This window comes from Salvelinus namaycush, chromosome 11 (assembly GCF_016432855.1).
Source record: "Salvelinus namaycush isolate Seneca chromosome 11, SaNama_1.0, whole genome shotgun sequence".
Taxonomy (NCBI): domain Eukaryota; kingdom Metazoa; phylum Chordata; class Actinopteri; order Salmoniformes; family Salmonidae; genus Salvelinus; species Salvelinus namaycush.
In genome coordinates, this window is record NC_052317.1 from 12,941,696 (window position 1) to 12,960,021 (window position 18,326).

Here is an 18,326-nt window from a genome sequence, read left to right on the forward strand (position 1 = left end):
TTTTTTGGTCGAAAGACAAGCTATCTACTGCGAACCAGAACTTTCTGCGCAAGCTCAATTCCGTTCTCTTTCCATCTGCTCGTCGAAGAATCAGGCTATTAAAGAGGTTTACGGATTTATTTTCATAGTTGTAACGCTTGTACGGAACTTGCTACTTTGTAACAGAGGAAACGTGGAAGAAGGCGCAACTTTTTTTTGTGCAAATTATTGACACTGTTTTACATTTGCAAAACAAAGAAAATGACTCAATTCAACAAGGGTCCAGTGTACGGTTTGACTGCAGAATTGAGAAGCAAGGTAAGCGTGCGTGAATATTAGGATTATACCATTTTACCTATCAAAGTGATTAAATGAGAGGTGTTTGGGAGAACTGATTATTTACATGAAATAGGTCCCCGTGGAACTGCTTCGGATCAAGTCGGTGCATTCATTTCCTCTCGATACGACCTGCAACTGTTTTTATAATTGTGGAAAGTGTGTGTTGGCAAATGGCCACGTCATCCAGTATGAATTATGCTCAATTTCTTAATCAATGTGCCCTTTGTCTTGTTGCACAATTTGGCCCAAAAGGGATAGTCTATCAGGTTACAGGGTGCAGGACACCCTCCCCCACACAAAAAAAGCGAATTGCCTGTGATTTAATGTCGTTAACATAACATAATATGTAATTTTCTTAGCAAGAACACTGCGCTGGAAAATAAATAGCCTGTATGTCAAGTATTGTCATTCTTGGTCCACTTTTCCCAGACCTTTCACAAATGCAACTTTTTTGGGCTACAGTGATGCTGGATGAAAACAATTCTACATTGTGTACAATATTCCCTTATGATCTTTTTTTGCTACAGGAAAGGATGAAAGCGTCATGAATGTTTGGCAAGGCCAACAACTCATTGTTGCTCCAACATAGTGGGTGGAGCCCTATATGGTTTGTGTAAGGGTCCCTATACTGCTGAGTGAAGTCTGCAGTACTAGACAACATCCGCCTCAACAATGCTTTCTCCTTGTCTGACCTCACTGTAGTTTATTGAATTTTATACACAGTGTAAAACTGCAGTGTCGCCTTCATTGTCAGACTCATGTGGAATCAATTTGCTACTATCGTTTTAAAGGGTCCCCTAGATGTTTTTCTATCTACCGTTCAGCAATATAGCATGAAAATTAAATATGAATCTTTTTAGCTGTTGAATGATGGGCTGGGCCCCTTGCCAAATCCTCTGTGGGTTTTTTTGTTGGCATCTGCTCAATTGAGCACGTTGCTCCTGGGGAGAATCCCAGATGGCCCAGAGGTCTATGATCCACACGTACAGTATGTCCCACACGATAACTAAAGAGGTGGATCACCCCCCCCCCCCCCCCCCCCCTTCACTAGGGCCAGGAGTTTTTCCTGATCACCTAACTTGACCTGGTTATAGCTACAGTATATCTAGGGCCCAGAGTTTTCCAAGTCAAGCCACATGGTGTGAAAAAACTGCTATCATATTTACTAGTCTTTTTATACCGATATCCACAGCTCCTCTCCAGTGGGTTTTTGTCCTTTCACTCCCTTTCTAAATGGAGTCCAAAGTGGGTCATTCCATCCATGCGAAGCAATGGTTCCATCCCAATCCCCGCCTCCTTCCAGTGTGAGCGGAGACATTTTCCATGTGGTCTGCCAGAAGATACGCTTTATTAGAAGTCTGACAGAGATATGCCAGCCCTTCAGTGGTCTGCTGCAACGGCTTGTGGAAAAGAAAAGCGAGATTGTGTTCCATAGGAAGTGCCATGAATGTCTCTGAACTGTCAAGCGGAGTACAAAAACCTCGTAGCCAACCCCCCCCCCCCCCCCCCCCCTTATACCATTTTAATATTCCTTTCTAGTGAAGATCTGCATACGGCACTTTTAGGCAAATCCTTTGGGCCTCTTTGGACTTGTTTCCCAGGCCCAGATTAAGCTTACTCCTGGATTTAAGCATGCTCAGTGGATATTATCCATTGAAAGTGCTTTTTAGTCCAGGTATATGCATAATCTGAGTCCTGGAAGCTGTCCGTAATAGTAGAGTTAAAGCCCTAGTAGAGCCCTCCACATGGGTTCCTGGTCATAGTTTTCATGGTAACTCCTGGCAAGCTGGCACCCAGATGTGTTCCAGGAAGTAAACAGCTGATCACAATGGGAGGCTCCCATCATGTCAAGACCACAGTGGGAGCTTTGGTGTTTGTAACTGGCTGTCACCAGGTTGTCAGCATCACCTTACACAGCCTTTTGATACTTTGATTGTTAAAAACCACCACACAACATCTTCACAAGTATGGCTGTATGCCAGACAGCAACAATGTAGGACATGGTGCTGGTGTAGCAGGCTTGGGTGATTGTGGCCGATTCCTTTTCGACTCAGTGGATTCAGGAAATTTAATTATTGACTTTCTTAAAATGGTATTGAACCCGTCCTATGTTTATTTTACTTACAGAGATGGGAAATGCTTGTATGTGCTATTTATTAATACTTACAATGCACTCAGGAGTACAATGGAGCGCTACACTGCAAAGGAAGTTGCTTTGTCCAGTAATTGCAAAAGTAATTAAAGTGAATTAGCCTACTTTGTAAAATACCCTCTCCCTGGTCTTCAGTCATACCTCAAGTTCTGGCTTCCTGCATTGTGTTATCTGACACCGTCCAAAACGTTATGAATCTGATACAGGGCTGAAACTGTTGTGGTTATAGCTTTTTCTTTAGTAGTACAGATACTTGGAGGACTTTGTAAGCTGTAACATCTGTAAGACAGCTGTAAGGCTTGCCTATTTTTGCCATAACCCTTAACAGTAAGGACTGTAATAAAGTGGTGCTGTGATGGTCTGACCATCTGTGCTAGCTCGAGGACAGGACACTTCAAACCTCCAGTCCGCTAGGAAGTGCTAGCAAGAGAAAATACCAATTTTTAACTATGAAAACCAGGCTGAAAGTGTTGGCACATGGACATGACCCCTACTCATCTAATGTTACATATACCCCTGTAACCTTCACCCCTACAGTAGAGACACAGTAGAAGTGGGCTATACCGGTACAAACATGTTCATGTCATGAATAACCCAACGTGAAACCAAGCACATTCTTTCTCATCAGCTTTCAACGCGTACCGGTTAATCCCACTAAGAGGACACCATTTGCATCATTTGCAATAAGGATGAGTTCAAGCCACCTTTCGCATAACTTGGCTGACCTCTTCAGTAATCAGACAACGTTTACACACTGCCCTTGTATCGTATCTGCAGCTTACGTGTCCACAGCTACTTTTCGCTCCTGTGCACAAGAGATAAGGCTGTGGTGAACATCATGTGCACGGTGCACCTCATCCATAGGACATAAAATAGCTCCCCTGACAACAGTATTTAGGGTTAACCCATGTCCAGCCACACAGAACAAAGACATGCTTGTGGTGTTAGTTGTTTGAAAGAGGACTGAATAGATTACGCTCAAGTGTATCAGTCCAGAAATATTTGCATTTAACTCCCAGGAATACTCACCACTTGTTCTGTTTTGCATAATAGAATGTAAATGCAAAATATGTTCATATAGTTCAGCAAACTGGGGCCAGTGTGTGCATGTGTGTGTAATTGAATTAGTTCTACCACCACAACACATGGCTGTTGGGAGGGAATGTCATGATTTTGTTGACACTCCTCTAAAGTGCTAACTTGGCCATCCTCCATCCGTTGAGGATGTCCCAGAGTGGCCTTTTAAACCCCACGCTGACATCTCAAGGAGAACAGGAAAGCGTCTTCCTGAGTGCTGTTAAGTAAACACTCACTATAATTACCCTTCAAACTCAGGAAGAACACAGGATGGAGCAGCAGCACTTTCTGTTTTTGACATATCGGGAGTTATTTCCTTTTTGGTTATTTTTATATTATCAGGTCAGGAGGAGGTGTCCTAAGGATAACAGTGACATTTTGAGTCATGGCTCACAGGTGAGGATGGATAGAGCCAGATTTGAATTGGAAATGGGGAAAAATGTCCACACAATGTGGAAAATGGCTGCCTTCCAGCTTTACTTGTGTCTCTGTTAACACGTTCTTACTGTATGTCAACAAACAACACTATGACAATGGGCCTAGCGCAACGTAAACAGATGGTGTAATTGTTTCTACCTCACCTCACACTCATCACAGAAAAAAAATCGCTGCATCATTCCACTCCATTGAACGTTTCCCAGAGGCACGTAAGGTTAATCATTTATTAACACCATCAGCTGTCTCTATTGTCAAGGCTCCATTCAATAACATTTCCTCTACAATAAATGGATAACCAATATTTAAACAGGTTTGGGGTTTTGTAGGAGCATACATTTCAAGGTTTTGGAGGGCAACGCCTGTAATTTTCGCACAAACGTAGGCTAACTTTCGCAGTACCGTAATGTCGTATCCTGAAGGAGCGGCCCATTTACAATACAACGCTCTCATTCTTTTTTCAGTCCAGATGTTCTCTCCATTCCCCAGACTCATCAGAAAATACTTCCAGTTGCGTGGGCAGCAGTGGTAGTATAAGAAGAGGGGGTTTCTTTCTTTGCATGTCTAAGAAAGAGAAAGATGAGTCAAGGTCTTTTTGGCTAGACCTGTGTTTCTCCCCCTCTTTCTTCTATGAATGCCTAGCTAGTTCTGCTCTATCAAGAACACTGAAGCTATTGTTTGGCCATGAGGAGTGATTTCTAGACTCGAACAGGGACTGTTCACGCTCCCCTCTCAGCTCTCCATGGGATGTTTTTAAAGGGACTCGCTGTGTGGGACTTGTGTCTTTTGGGTCTCATAGCAACGGCTAGCCTAACGTTGCTTGTTTGGTGTGACACAAGGTTGCGAGCAAACTTTTTCCTTTATCTACCTCTGACCCTCCCAGTGTGGGATAGGAGTCAAATGAATGCATTTCTGGGACATCGCATCAACTTTCCCCCTCCATTTAATCCCATTAAAGACTCTTTGCCCTTTTTGAAGACTGCTGGTCTTTGTAGGAAGGGCTGCCATCTTTCCTACACAGAGCCTTAGCTCTGTAGTTGTTAGCTCTTTTTAATCTTGACAGTTTTCTCATTTGACATGTGGGCGGGTGATGAATTGTTAGACATGATACAAGTGGTGTTTTGTGTGAAGGGGAAGGGAGAGGTTGGTGGGGTTTGAGTCCTCTCTTGCTGAGGGAGGACTACTGATGACAGCTTTCAGCGGAGGTTAGTCTGTGTGTGGAGGATTAGGCCTATCACAGATGGCTCTGAACCTTTGGAAAACCTCTTGTTTGCTTGTTTCCACCATAGGCACAGAGAGCTGCAGGCATTGTGTGGGGATTGATAACCGTGTGTGTGTGTGTAACCCAAGTGCAGACTGGGGGGTTTAATAAATTACAGATGTGGGATCTCTTTAACCTCTACCTCCGCTCTTCCATAAACACAGACAGACACAGAACTTGAAGAGGCTCTGTTCTGACATTGTGGTATCTTCAGTCTGACAAGCAGCAGAGCTAGAATAAAACAGACTGATTCAAATCAAATTGAATTTGTCACAGGCACAGAATACAACCGCTGTAGACCTTACTGTGAAATGCTTACTTAACCAACAGTGCAGTTTAAAAAAAAATAAGAATAATAAAATAAAATTTAGTCTGAAAAATTTGCCAAATAAATGAAAGGAGAAGAAAAAATAACACAATAAATTAACAAAAACAAGGCTATATACAAGAGTACCGAGTCAATGTGCTGGGGTACAGGTTAGTCAAGGTAATTGAGGTAATATGTACACTACCGTTCAAAAGTTTGGGTTCACTTAGAAATGTCCTTGTTTTTGAAAGAAAAGCAAACAAAATTGTCCATTAAAATAACATAATTGATCAGAAATACAGTGTAGACATTGTTAATGTTGTAAATGTCTATTGTCGCTTTTTTTAATGGAATATCCACATCGGCGTACACAAGGCCCATTATCAGCAACCATCACTCCTGTGTTCCAATGGCACGTTGTGTTAGCTAATCCAAGTTTATCATTTTAAAAGGCTAATTTATCATTAGCAAACCCTTTTGCAATTATGTTAGCACAGCTGAAAACTGTTGTGCTAATTAAAGAAGCAATAAAACTGGCCTTCTTTAGACTAGTTGAGTATCTGGAGCATCAGCATTTGTGGGTTTGATTACAGGCTCAAAATGGCCAGAAACAAAGACTTTCTTCTGAAACTCGTCAGTCTATTCTTGTTCTGAGAAATGCAGGCTATTCCATGCGAGAAATTGCCAAGAAACTGAAGATCTGGTACAACGCTGTGTACTACTCCCTTCACAGAACAGCGCAAACCAGAATAGAAAGAGGAGTGGGAGGCAGACACCTCACAAGTCCTCAACTGGCAGCTTCATTAAATAGTACCTGCAAAACACCAGTCTCAACGTCAACAGTGAAGAGGCGACTCCGGGATGCTGGCCTAGGCAGAGTTCCTCTGTCCAGTGTCTGTGTTTTTTTTGCCCATCTTAATCTTTTCTTTTTATTGGCCAGTCTGAGATTTTTCTTTGCAACTCTGCCTAGAAGGCCAGCATCCCGGGGTCGCCTCTTCACTGTTGAAGATATTGCATGGCAATAGCCCATAGCTCACAATCTCTGTTCATGAAATCTTCAGTGAATAAGAATCTTGTGAGTCAGATTTTCTCCTTGATATCCAGATACAATGACTATACCGTACAGTCTGAAACTCTGGTTTCCCCATATGAGGCAGTCAGATCTGTCCTTGCGTGCCAGACTGATCTTTTAGAGCAGTGTTTTCCACCATTACATAGACTAGCCAGCCAAATAGAAAAAGTAGCCAGCCAGGCGCCTCCAGGGTTCAACATTTTTGTCCGAAAGAGCTCTGTTTTGGCGGCCTCTGGTACATCCTAATACCTTGATTCCGTCTGAAATTATTGAATACTTTTTAGAGTTTACCTCACAGATTGGAAAAATGGTTGTGTTATTGTGTAAAAAGACATGACTTTACAATTTTTAGTTACTAAGAAAATGTGAATTCAGTTTGTAAAATGCAAATTAATTACTTAAAAATCATACAATGTGATTTTCAGGATTTTTGTGTACCTATGATAAAAATTACAGACCTCTACATGCTTTGTAAGTAGGAAAACCTGCAAGTAGGAAACACTGCCGATTTTGCAGGTTATCAAATACTTGTTCTCCCCACTGTATATATATATATTTTTTTTTATATTGTTGAATTCTGTTTTAATGCCTGTTCCGTGAGGGCCCCAATTATCATATTTGGACCAGAATGCTTCTCTCCACTACCTATTGTTCCTGCAGTGATGATTCACCATCTTCATCAAATGTTTTCATAATTTATCTGCAGATAATCGCCAAAAAGACTAAGCCTACCAGTAGCCTATGCAAATTAGGGAGCCAAATGAATGGCTCTCACCGATGCGATTTGTTAGGCTGATGAGACGAGAGTCACTCATTTTAGCGTCACTAACTGGCAAGTCCCGACATCCTTGGAAATGGAAAGAAAAACCTATGCGATACCATGGACAATCACTTTGCATGATTTTATGAATGGCAAAGGGATATAGGAGATCGACTTTATTCAGTCAGTTCAACATCTTTTCATAAACTAGTCAACACTTGCTGTTCAGTTGTCAATCGACACACAGTAAGTAGCCTAGGCCTACCATGCACCATGACTCCATGTGGCTGGCTATATGAGACACACAAAATAAAATAATAAATTAAATGTGTCAAACTACTGCAACCAAAGATCTGTATATATTGACGAGATGCTCATTTCTCCACCCTGACAATGGGAGTCATCCCAAAGGCGCGAAGGCAATCTTGGGTCCAAAATAAGCCCATAGAAATGCATTGGGCTTATTTTGGCGAGAGTGAAACCTCTCCCTTCGCATCTTATACTCTGCAGCATTTCCCTGTCATGCTCACTTTGTGACGACTGACAGGCGCCTAGCCTATCAGTAGATCGCTAGAAGACGCACATCGTTCATTCTAGTGGGAGAGGGCTCGACGGAGTAGCGAATCTAAAAAATAAAATAAAAAGTAGCCTAGTTAATATGAAGTGGAAAATGTAGCCGGCTGAAATTGAGCCTGTGACCACGCTAATGGAAAAAGATGCACTACATCCCTCAAACTCAAGTCTGGACTTCGAAGCCAGTTCCACTGCATTGTTTTCATTGTTCCCCTCTAATCAGGGACTGATTTAGACCTGGGACAATTAATTATCAGGTAGAACAGAAAACCAACAGGCTCTGGACCTCGTAGGGTAAGAGTTACTGTACCATAACCTGCTGGAGTTGTTCCTGTAGCCCGGAGAGTAAAAACAATACCTCTTTAGGGCGATTACAATTTTGGTATCTCTGATTTGTTCTGTCAATTCTCACATAGAAACTTAATAGGAAGGAAGGATGTTTGGTATGCTTTTTACATTTGTAACACACCTCAAAAAATTATAACGGTGAAAGTGGCTTGAGCCTGTAATCGAACCCAGGGTCCCTGCTCATCTGCGTGAACGTGCCTTAGGCATGCTGCAAGGAGGCATGAGGACTGCGGATGTGGCCAGGGCAATAAATTGCAATATCCGTACTGTGAGACGCCTAAGATAGTGTTACAGGGAGACAGGACGGACAGCTGATCGTCCTCGCGGTGGCAGACCACGTGTAACAACACCTGCACAGGATCGGTACATCCGAACATCACACCTGCGGGACAGGTACAGGATGGCAACAACAACTGCCCCTGTTACACCAGGAACGCACAATCCCTCCATCAGTGCTCAGACTGTCCGCAATAGGCTGAGAGAGGCTGGACTGAGGGCTTGTAGGCCTGTTGTAAGGCAGGTCCTCACCAGACATCACAACGTTGCCTATGGGCACAAACCCACCGTCGCTGGACCAGACAGGACTGGCAAAAAGTGCTCTTCACTGACGAGTTGCGGTTTTGTCTCACCGGGGATGATTGTCGGATTCGCGTTTATCGTCGAAGGTTTGAGCATTACACCGAGGCCTTTACTCTGGAGCGGGATCGATTTGGAGATGGACGGCCGTCATGGTCTGGGGCGGTGTGTCACAGCATCATCGGACTGATCTTGTTGTCATTGCAGGCAATCTCAATGCTGTGCGTTACAGGGAAGACATCCTCCTCCCTCATGTGGTACACTTCCTGCAGGCTCATCCTGACATGACAATCCCGCCAGCCATACTGCTCGTTCTGTGCGTGATTTCCTGCAGGACAGGAATGTCAGTATTCTGCCATGGCCAGCGAAGAGCCCGGATCTCAATCCTATTGAGCATGTCAAGGACATGTTGGATCGGAGGGTGAGGGCTAGGACCATTCCCCCCCCAGAAATGTCTGGGAACTTGCAGGTGCCTTGGTGGAAGAGTGGGGTAGCATCTCACAGCAAGAACTGGCAAATCTGATGCAGTCCATGAGGAGGAGAAGCACTGCAGTACTTAATGCAGCTGGTGGCCACCAGATACTGACTGTTACTTTTGATTTTGACCCCCCCTGTTCAGGGACACATTATTATTCCATTTCTGTTAGTCACATGTCTGTGGAACTTGTTCAGTTTATGTCTCAGTTGTTGAATCTTGTTATGTTCATACAAATATTTACACATGTTAGTTTGCTGAAAATAAACGAAGTTGACAGTGAGAAGACGTTTATTTTTTAAAGTTTATAACCTTGTCAACGTCTTGACTATATTTCCTATTCATTTGGAACTCATTTCATGTATGTTTTAATGGAAAACAAGGACATTTCTAAGTGACCCCAAACTTTTTGAACGGTAGTGTATATAAAACTGATAATTTCTTCAAAAGTAGAGGAGAGCCCACACTGGAAATGTTATGTTTGAAGAGTATATTGTTCCAAACAAATAGGCAAAATCAAAAAGGTACTTTTTGAGATGTAAATGTGAAGACTTTGTATTTCAGAATATAGATATACTTCATATTTAAATAATCTGAGATTTAAAAAAAAAAAAAAAAAAAAAGGTTTTGGCCATGCTGTCACGTAGTTTCCCCTTAGTCATGTAATTAGCCCTGGAGGAGTGCTGATCTAGGATCAGTTTTGTCATTTAGATCATGATGAATAATATTATGGCCAGGGGGGACCATATGCATTAAACGTCAGAGTAGGGTCTAGGTTCAGTTTAGCCTTTTAGAGAATAATGAATACATGGGGTCTGATCCTAGATCAGCACTTCAACTCTGAGATGGTTGATACATGTACATGGAGCCCCTGAGTGCTTTCTCCTGAGTTCTTATCGAAAGCAGCAAGAAATGTATATCACAGTTGGAAGCCCTGGGCTTCAAACAAGCAGCCAATGAAAGTTATTTAAGATGAATGACAACACTATCCCTCTAATCCTTCCGTCTGCTACGCCAGATAAAGTTGTCGGCTGTGATATTTTCACTTTGTGTGTGTGTCTTTGTCTGTCTCTCTCCTATCTCTCCTTCAATCAAGCCATTGGGTAAAGAAACAGTGTCAGTCTGGTCTTAGGAACCTGTGGAGCAATCCCCCTGAAGCCAGGGTTCAGGCGCGGGGCAGCGATCCATGTAATTTCCTGTGTCTTACCTCTCCTAGCAGCGGGCCTCGGGAAAACACACAGCCTAGACATGGGCGAGGAGAGTGTTTTCCCGAAAAGCTGACCTTCCGGCATTGTCGGCACCACCTTTTTTAGACCAATTCTGTGATGGCTTCACTTGAAAAGCTTTGACCTTCTGCTGTGAGGACTGAAGTGCTACCTCAAGTGGCTTCACAAAATACGTGAATGGATACCAGATTTTTCTCAATGTTTTATTGCGCATTGCTTCCTCAGATGTTCTGTATTTACAGTAGATTGTGCTAAAAGCCCTCTGAATTATTGTGCAAGCCTTCCTTTTAACAGACTGTATCTTTCCCAGGGAGTGGAGCGGCTGGGCCCAATGACCATGAGTTCTAACTATTGAGTGGGCGTGCTGCTCTCTGCTTACTACGCAATCTGACAGTTTGAATCTCATAACAGCAAACTGCCTCTGCTTGGCTATTATAACTTTCCCTCTGTCTCTCACTCCCTGTGGCCAGCACATACATAAATATACAAAGAGGTTACTCAGTTTTCTATGCAAAGTAGTCTGCGTTTAGGCTTGCATTGTGGTTATAATTGTTTCAAATTACAAGATGCCTTAAGTGTGTGGCTCGGTTGGTTAGTGTTAGGACTATGTTTGCTTGCAGGATCGGATGTTTATGGTAATTGATCAACCTTGCCCTTTTCTAAGCTAAGTGGTATTGATGTTTTATAGCCTACCTATCCAAACAAGTCAGATCCCAACAAGTGTCTTGGGGGTCGGGGTTTGATTTTGAACAACTGTTGAATGAAGAGTGGGTGGAGTTAACAGTATTTTGTCTTCTCAGATCGCAGGGAAGTACGACCTGCAGAAGGAGGAGGAGCTCCGGTTCTGGATCGAGGAGGTGACGGGCATGCCCATTGGAGAGAACTTCCAGAAGGGCCTCAAGGACGGAGTCATCCTCTGCGAGTAAGTTTTCTGTCTATACAAAAAAGTGTGTTTAGATTTACCCACTCACCAACAGGGTTTGTATGCTGCCGTTTTAGGTATTTTACACATTGGTATTTGTGCATATTGTACAATTCTTCCAATCAGTAGTCTTCGTTTGTATTATCCCAACATGTGAAGGATGTTTTTCCCTGTTCAGGTTACTGAACCATTTAGACTTCAGCTATGAGGATGTAGGGGAATACTTAGTCACATTCCTCGATAGATGATCACTCAAGTAGAATTAATACAGGATGTTATATTGTTGCCATAACAGTGATCAGGTGTTGAAAAGGCCTACAGAGGATTACCTGGGGTCTTAATCGCTCCATTCTTTTCACTACCACTAGGAATTGTGTATTGTTATTTTCCATTGCTCTAGTTGACAATTTTGTTTATGTTCATATCAAATTGTAAGAGATGGACTTTTCTTCTGCTTCAGGCTGATTAACAAACTGCAGCCTTGTTCCATTAAGAAAATCAACCACTCCAAACTCAACTGGCACAAGGTACGTGAGACAAAATACAATTTGAGATTTTGATGTATACTGTAAAGCTGCTACAGTATTTCAGAGAAATATGCTTTTAATTATACGAGACTAAATAACTAGAATGAACCGGAGTCTGATTTCCTTTGTTCTGTTCTAGCTGGAAAATCTGGGGAATTTCATCCGAGCCATTCTGAAGTTTGGCCTTTGTCCCAATGACATCTTTGAAGCCAATGACCTGTTTGAGAATGGGAACATGACCCAGGTCCAGAGCACACTGCTGTCCCTGGCTGGTATGGTAGGTTCTCAGTTAGACCAGGGTGAGTGTAGAACCCTGAGTTGTTCCTGACGTCGTTATTACCCAGTACCAAACACACAGAAAGAGTGTGTCATAGAAGTGGATTACGATTGATCAAGAGAAAGAGGAAAACATTGTTTTTATTGGTGCTGAAACCTTGGATCGGACAAACACGTGGGTTTAATTTTTTTAAATTGAAATGATCAAATGGCTACCCAGACTATTTGCCATGACCCCTTTTTTACGCTGCTGCTACTCGCTGTTTATCTATGCGAGGTCACTTTACCCCAACCTACATGTACATATTGCCTCGATTAACCTGTACCCCTGCACATTGACTCGGTACCGGTACCCCCTGTATATACTGTAGCCTCGTTGTTTTTATTTAGTGTTACTTTTTAACTTTATTATTTTACATTTTTTGCTTACTTACGAGCACCTAACCAACAATGCAGTTTAAAAAAAATACAAGCAAGAATAAGAAATAAAAGTAACAAGGTATTAACCTCTCTAGGGTACGTGAGACGGTAGCGTCCCACCTCTTCAACAGCCAGTGACACTGCAGGGCGCCAAATTCAAAACAACAGAAATCCCATAATTAAAATTCCTCAAACATACATGTATTTTACACCATTTTAAAGATACACTTGTTGTAAATCCAGCCACGGTGTCCGATTTCAAAAAGGCTTTACGACGAAAGCAAACCAAACGATTGTTAGTTGAGTGCCTATTTACAGAATAACAGCCATTTTTCCAGCCAAAGAGAGGATTCACAAAAAGCAGAAATATAGATAAAATTAATCACTAACCTTTGATCTTCATCAGATGACACTCATAGGACTTCATGTTACACAATACATGTATGTTTTGTTCGGTAAAGTTCATATTTATATTCAAAAATCTGAGTTTACATTGGCACCTTATGTTCAGAAGTTCCAAAACATCCTTTGATTTTGCAGAGAGCCACATCAATTTACAGGAATACTCATAATAAACATTGCTAAAAGATACAACTGTTATGCATGGAATTTTAGATGCACTTCTCCTTAATGCAACCGCTGTGTCAGATTTCAAAAAAGCTTTACGGAAAAAGCAAACCATGCAATAATCTGAGTCGGCGCTCAGAGCCCAATCAAGACACAAATATATCCGCCATATTATGCAGTCAACAGAAGTCAGAAATAACATTATGAACATTCACTTACCTTTGATGATCTTCATCAGAATGAACTCCCAGGAATCCCAGTTCCACAATAAATGTTTGTTTTGTTCGATAATGTCCATCATTTATGTCCAAATTCCTCCTTGTTGTTCTAGCGTTCAGTACACTTTCCAAACTCACGATGCGCGGGCAAGTCCAACGGAAAGTACGGACGAGAAGTTAAAAGAATTATATTACAGTCTGAAAAAACATGACAAACGAAGTATTGAATCAATCTTTAGGATGTTTTTAACATAATTCTTCAATAATGTTCCAACCGGAGTATTCCTTTGTCTTCAGAAGTGCGATGTAACAGAGCCCGCTCTCACGTGAATGCGCATGGTCAGGGCATGTTCAGGTCATGATAGACCTTACTCATTCCCCTCTCCTTCGGCCCCACTTCACAGTAGAAGCATCAGACAAGGTTCTAAAGACTGTTGACATCTAGTGGAAGCCTTAGGAAGTGCAACATTACCAATATTCCACTATCTTCAATAGGAGCTGAGTTGAAAATCGACCAACCTCAGATTGCCCACTTCCTGGTTGGATTTTTTCTCAGTTTTTTGAATGCCATATGAGTTCACAAACATCATTCAAACAGTTTTAGAAACTTCAGAGTGTTTTCTATCCAAATCTACTAATTATATTCATATTCTAGCTTTTATGGCTTTGTAGCAGGCCGTTTACTCTGGGCAGGCTTTTCATCCGGACGTGAAAATACTGCCCCCTATCCCAAAGAAGTTAGAGTAGCAGTAAAATAACAATAACGAGACTATACACAGGGGGGTACCGGTACAGAGTCAATGTGCTGGGGCACCGGTTAGTTGAGGTAATATGTACAAGTAGGTAGAGTTATTAAAGTGACAATGCATAGATGATAACAGAGAGTAGCAGTGGTGTAAAGGGGGGGGGGGGGCAATACAAATAGTCTGGGTAGCCATTTGATTAGATGTTCTGGAGTCTTATGGCTTGGGGGTAGAAGCTGTTTAGAAGCCTCTTGGACCTAGATTTGGTGCTCCGGTACCGCTTGCCGTGCAGAACCTTTTGAGGATCTGAGGACCCATGCCAAATCTTTTCAGTCTCCTGAGGAGGAATAGGTTTTGTCGTGCGCTCTTCACGACTGTCTTGGGGTGTTTGGACCATGATAGTTTGTTGGTGATGTGGACACCAAGGAACTTGAAGCTCTCAACCTGCTCCACTGCAGCCCCGTCGATGAGAATGGGGGTGTGCTCGGTCCTCTTTTCCCTGTAGTCCACAATCATCTCCTTTGTCTTGATCACGTTAAGGGAGAGGTTGTTGTTGTCTGTCCTGGCACCACACGGCCAGGTCTCTGACCTCCTCCCTATAGGCTGTCTCATTGTTGTTGGTGATCAGGCCTACCATTGTTTTGTCATCGGCAAACTTGATGGTGTTGGAGTCGTGCCTGGTTGTGCAGTCATGAGTGAACAGGGAGTACAGGAGGGGACTGACCACACACCCCTGAGGGGCCTCTGTATTGAGGATCAGCATGGCGGATGTGTTGTTACCTACCCTTACCACCTGTGGGCGGCCCGTCAGGAAGTCCAGGATCCAGTTGCAGAGGGAGATGTTTAGTCCCAGGGTCCTTAGCTTATTGATGAGCTTTGAGGGCACTATGGTGTTGAACGCTGAGCTGTAGTCAATGAATAGCATTCTCACATAGGTGTTCCTTTTGTCCAGGTGGGAAAGGGCAGTGTGGAGTGCAATAGAGATTGCATCATCTGTGGATCTGTTAGGGCGATATGTTGGTTACGAATTGGTTGGGCTTGTAAGTAAGCTTTTCATGGTAAGGTCTACTACACCTGTTGTATTCGGTGCATGTGACATAAAATGTTATTTGGTTGAGATAACCATGCAGCACTATGTAGGCTCACAGTACAGTTGGAAATAGTGAGTAGAAACATGGTCATGTAAAACTGAAAGCGACACTGACTTTTGTTCCTTTGTCTCATACCATGCAACAGGCGAAAACCAAAGGCTCAAACTCCAACTGTGACATCGGTGTGAAGTTCGCAGACAAGAGGACGCGCCATTTCGACGAGGACAAAATGAAGGCTGGACAATGTGTCATTGGACTGCAGGTGAGTCGTGCACACACAATAGCAATGACAACAGAGATAATGCTTTAAATGGATCTCATCTGTTTTTCACTAAATAATGATATTATAGCAGTAGACATGTTTGTATTTTTCCACTTAATTAAAAAAAAAAATCCTAATAATGGATCCCAGTCATACTCGGAAATTAATTTGTGGTCAATAAAAATGGCCAGATATAGAAGAGATTTGATTAGAGAACATTATGACCTATGGATGGAGCCTTGTCTGAAAGCTGTTTCTGTCCTGGGTAGATGGGAACAAATAAATGTGCCAGCCAGTCTGGTATGACAGCGTATGGGACCAGGAGACACTTATATGACCCAAAGTCACAGACAGACAAGCCCTACGACCAGACTACCATCAGTCTGCAGATGGGAACCAACAAGGGCGCCAGCCAGGTAAGAATGTAGTCTTTGATGTGTATGCTGTGTTTCTTATGCTTCAATGGTTTCTGCTGCAATGGATTCCTAGCCACTGTAATCCCTGGAAGCAATTAGCAGTAATCTTGTAACAGGGTGAGACCTCTACCAACTAAAGGTTACTGTGGTCAGGTGTACGCGCACACACACGCTCTTTTTCTTTCTCTCTCTCTCACACACACACACACACTATCGGTCACATACACACACATACTACCAACCGCTCCACCGCCAACCTGACCTCCTCTCCCCCAGGCTGGCATGTCGGCTCCAGGTACCCGCCGCGACATCTACGACCAGAAGTCGGCGGGACAGCCTGCAGACAGCTCCACCATCTCCCTGCAGATGGGCACCAACAAGGTGGCGTCCCAGAAGGGCATGAGCAGCTATGGCCTGGGCAGGCAGATTTACGACCCCAAGTACTGCGCCTCCCCCACAGAGCCCACCTCACCTGTCACCCTCGGCAACCACGCCGGTAGCCACGGCAACGGGAGCCTGGGAACAGGCACCAATGGATCGGAGATTAGTGACAGCGACTACCAGGTGGAGTACCAGTATCAGCATGACGACGAGGAAGAGTACAGGGGCGGGTACCAACAGCAGTACAGTGGGCACTATGACGAGGACCAGGGCATCAACTATTAGACTGACTGTGTCTCGTGTGTAATTGCTCTATATGGGTAATAGGGTGCCATGTTCCCCTCTGTGGGCCCCATTTTGGCTTCGCAAAAAGTAGCGCTTGTTTGGACAACTGCATGACTGTTTTGCGTAGTCAAAATGTCACCCTGTGTAGCAGTAGTTCCAAGTGTAACACAGTATGTCTGGGAATATGTAACGTTTATAGTGGCCTTCTACCGGAATCCGGAGTGGAGTTGCATGTTCAAGTACCTTGACGGATCATAAGAACCGTAGGCCTATATATAGTTTGATACAATTTTTGTGGTACCATTTTTGATGAAGTTGTTTAAACTGATGCAAATGTGTTACTCTGGTATAAAGCCACTGTAATGTAAAGTAAGTGTGAGGGGGCGATTTTGTTAACAGAGCAAGACTTTTACCATCCTTGCTAGGTTTTTTAAAACATTCCCCCCCCCCTAAAAGGGAAATGTTGGTTTATCAATCTAGCATTCCTTTTAAACTCGTTAGAATGTCAATATTTTCCGACCAATCGTAATAATGTATAGAATGTGGCAAGTTCTTTCTGTGTTTTGTAGTTCTCACGGTTCAGAAACTCAACTGGGGAGTTCTATGAGAAACATTCCATCACTGGCATTCACTACACATCATGTTTACCTGCTCCCTCCTTTCCTCTTTGTTTTCAATATACTATATCGTCTGTTCTCTTTCATCTCCTTCAAATCTGAACCACAAGTCTACTGCTCTGTGGTAAGTTTTGGTAAGAGACTTATGTTCTGTCCATTCTGAATATACAGCAATCATATTTTAGAGAAGGTTGGCAGGAGAAAAAGATGGATGGTTGTAGTTAAGATGCTTATGGCCGTCATGTCCCAGTTTGACTTGAAAGCACTGCAATGTTTTTGTAGTTCTCTGTTTTTGTACTTTCGCTGCCTATCTTGAGACTCTCAGAAGATCATCTCAAATGTTAGTTTCTGTCACATGACCAAACTTCTTAGGTATTTTTAAATGTTCTTCATATCTCATTGATTCCTTGTGCCATAATGCCCTCGTCTGTATGTAGACCCCATCCACTGTTGTTGTATTTATTGCCATTTGTCCCAATATAGACATTTCATCTATTGTTTTGGTTATTTTGTATCAATAAACTTTGTTTCATGAAGTCTTCCATACAGGATGTCTCTATTTCTATCTAAGCTGAGACCACCGAGAACCCACTGCTGAGTGTTCTTTTACCTCATAATTACTAATCATCTCCGAAGGTCAAGTCATACTGACACTAGCCTGAGTCCCTTATCTGTTTGTGCTGTTTTGGCAGGACAATGACATAGGAGATGGCAATGCCATACTAACCGATTTTTGGGACTCGTGTTTGGGCTAGTGTCAGAATGACTTGACCTTCGGAGATGATTTTGTATATCTGAGATTGCCAACCTAAAACCCAGAGACATCAGACAGTGACCTAACCACTAGTGTAATAGACAAGAGCACAGCCAGGAATTATGTGTGTTGTGAAAAGCCACTGTTGCAGAATGACTGGCATAGACCCCAACTGTCCGGAGAGCAACAGAACAGACTTCCTAGCAACCAACAGAGATCATTAGAACAGCACTGTGGCACACAGTCAAAAATCCAACCTCAAACCCC

The 18,326-nt window shown here is 42.9% G+C and overlaps 1 protein-coding gene across 1 annotated transcript; it reads left to right on the plus strand.

Annotated features, from left to right (window-relative positions):
* On the plus strand, positions 1-17,849 carry LOC120055836 (calponin-3-like). The gene is made up of 7 exons (XM_039003834.1): positions 1-297; positions 11,381-11,502; positions 11,963-12,029; positions 12,169-12,306; positions 15,490-15,606; positions 15,876-16,022; positions 16,299-17,849. The coding sequence occupies exons 1-7, from the start codon at positions 241-243 to the stop codon at positions 16,686-16,688; spliced, it is 1,038 nt and encodes a 345-aa protein (XP_038859762.1). The 5' UTR covers positions 1-240; the 3' UTR covers positions 16,689-17,849.
* The last annotated feature ends 477 nt before the right edge of the window (positions 17,850-18,326 follow it).

What these genes read in the sequence shown, in the direction of transcription:
- LOC120055836 (XM_039003834.1), top strand. Translation starts at nt 241, where the DNA reads ATGACTCAATTCAACAAGGGTCCAGTGTACGGTTTGACTGCAGAATTG. An exon ending in GACGGAGTCATCCTCTGCGA is followed by an intron (nt 11,503 to 11,962) that starts GTAAGTTTTCTG and finishes CTTCTGCTTCAG; the next exon opens with GCTGATTAACAAACTGCAGC. An exon ending in CCAACAAGGGCGCCAGCCAG is followed by an intron (nt 16,023 to 16,298) that starts GTAAGAATGTAG and finishes CCTCTCCCCCAG; the next exon opens with GCTGGCATGTCGGCTCCAGG.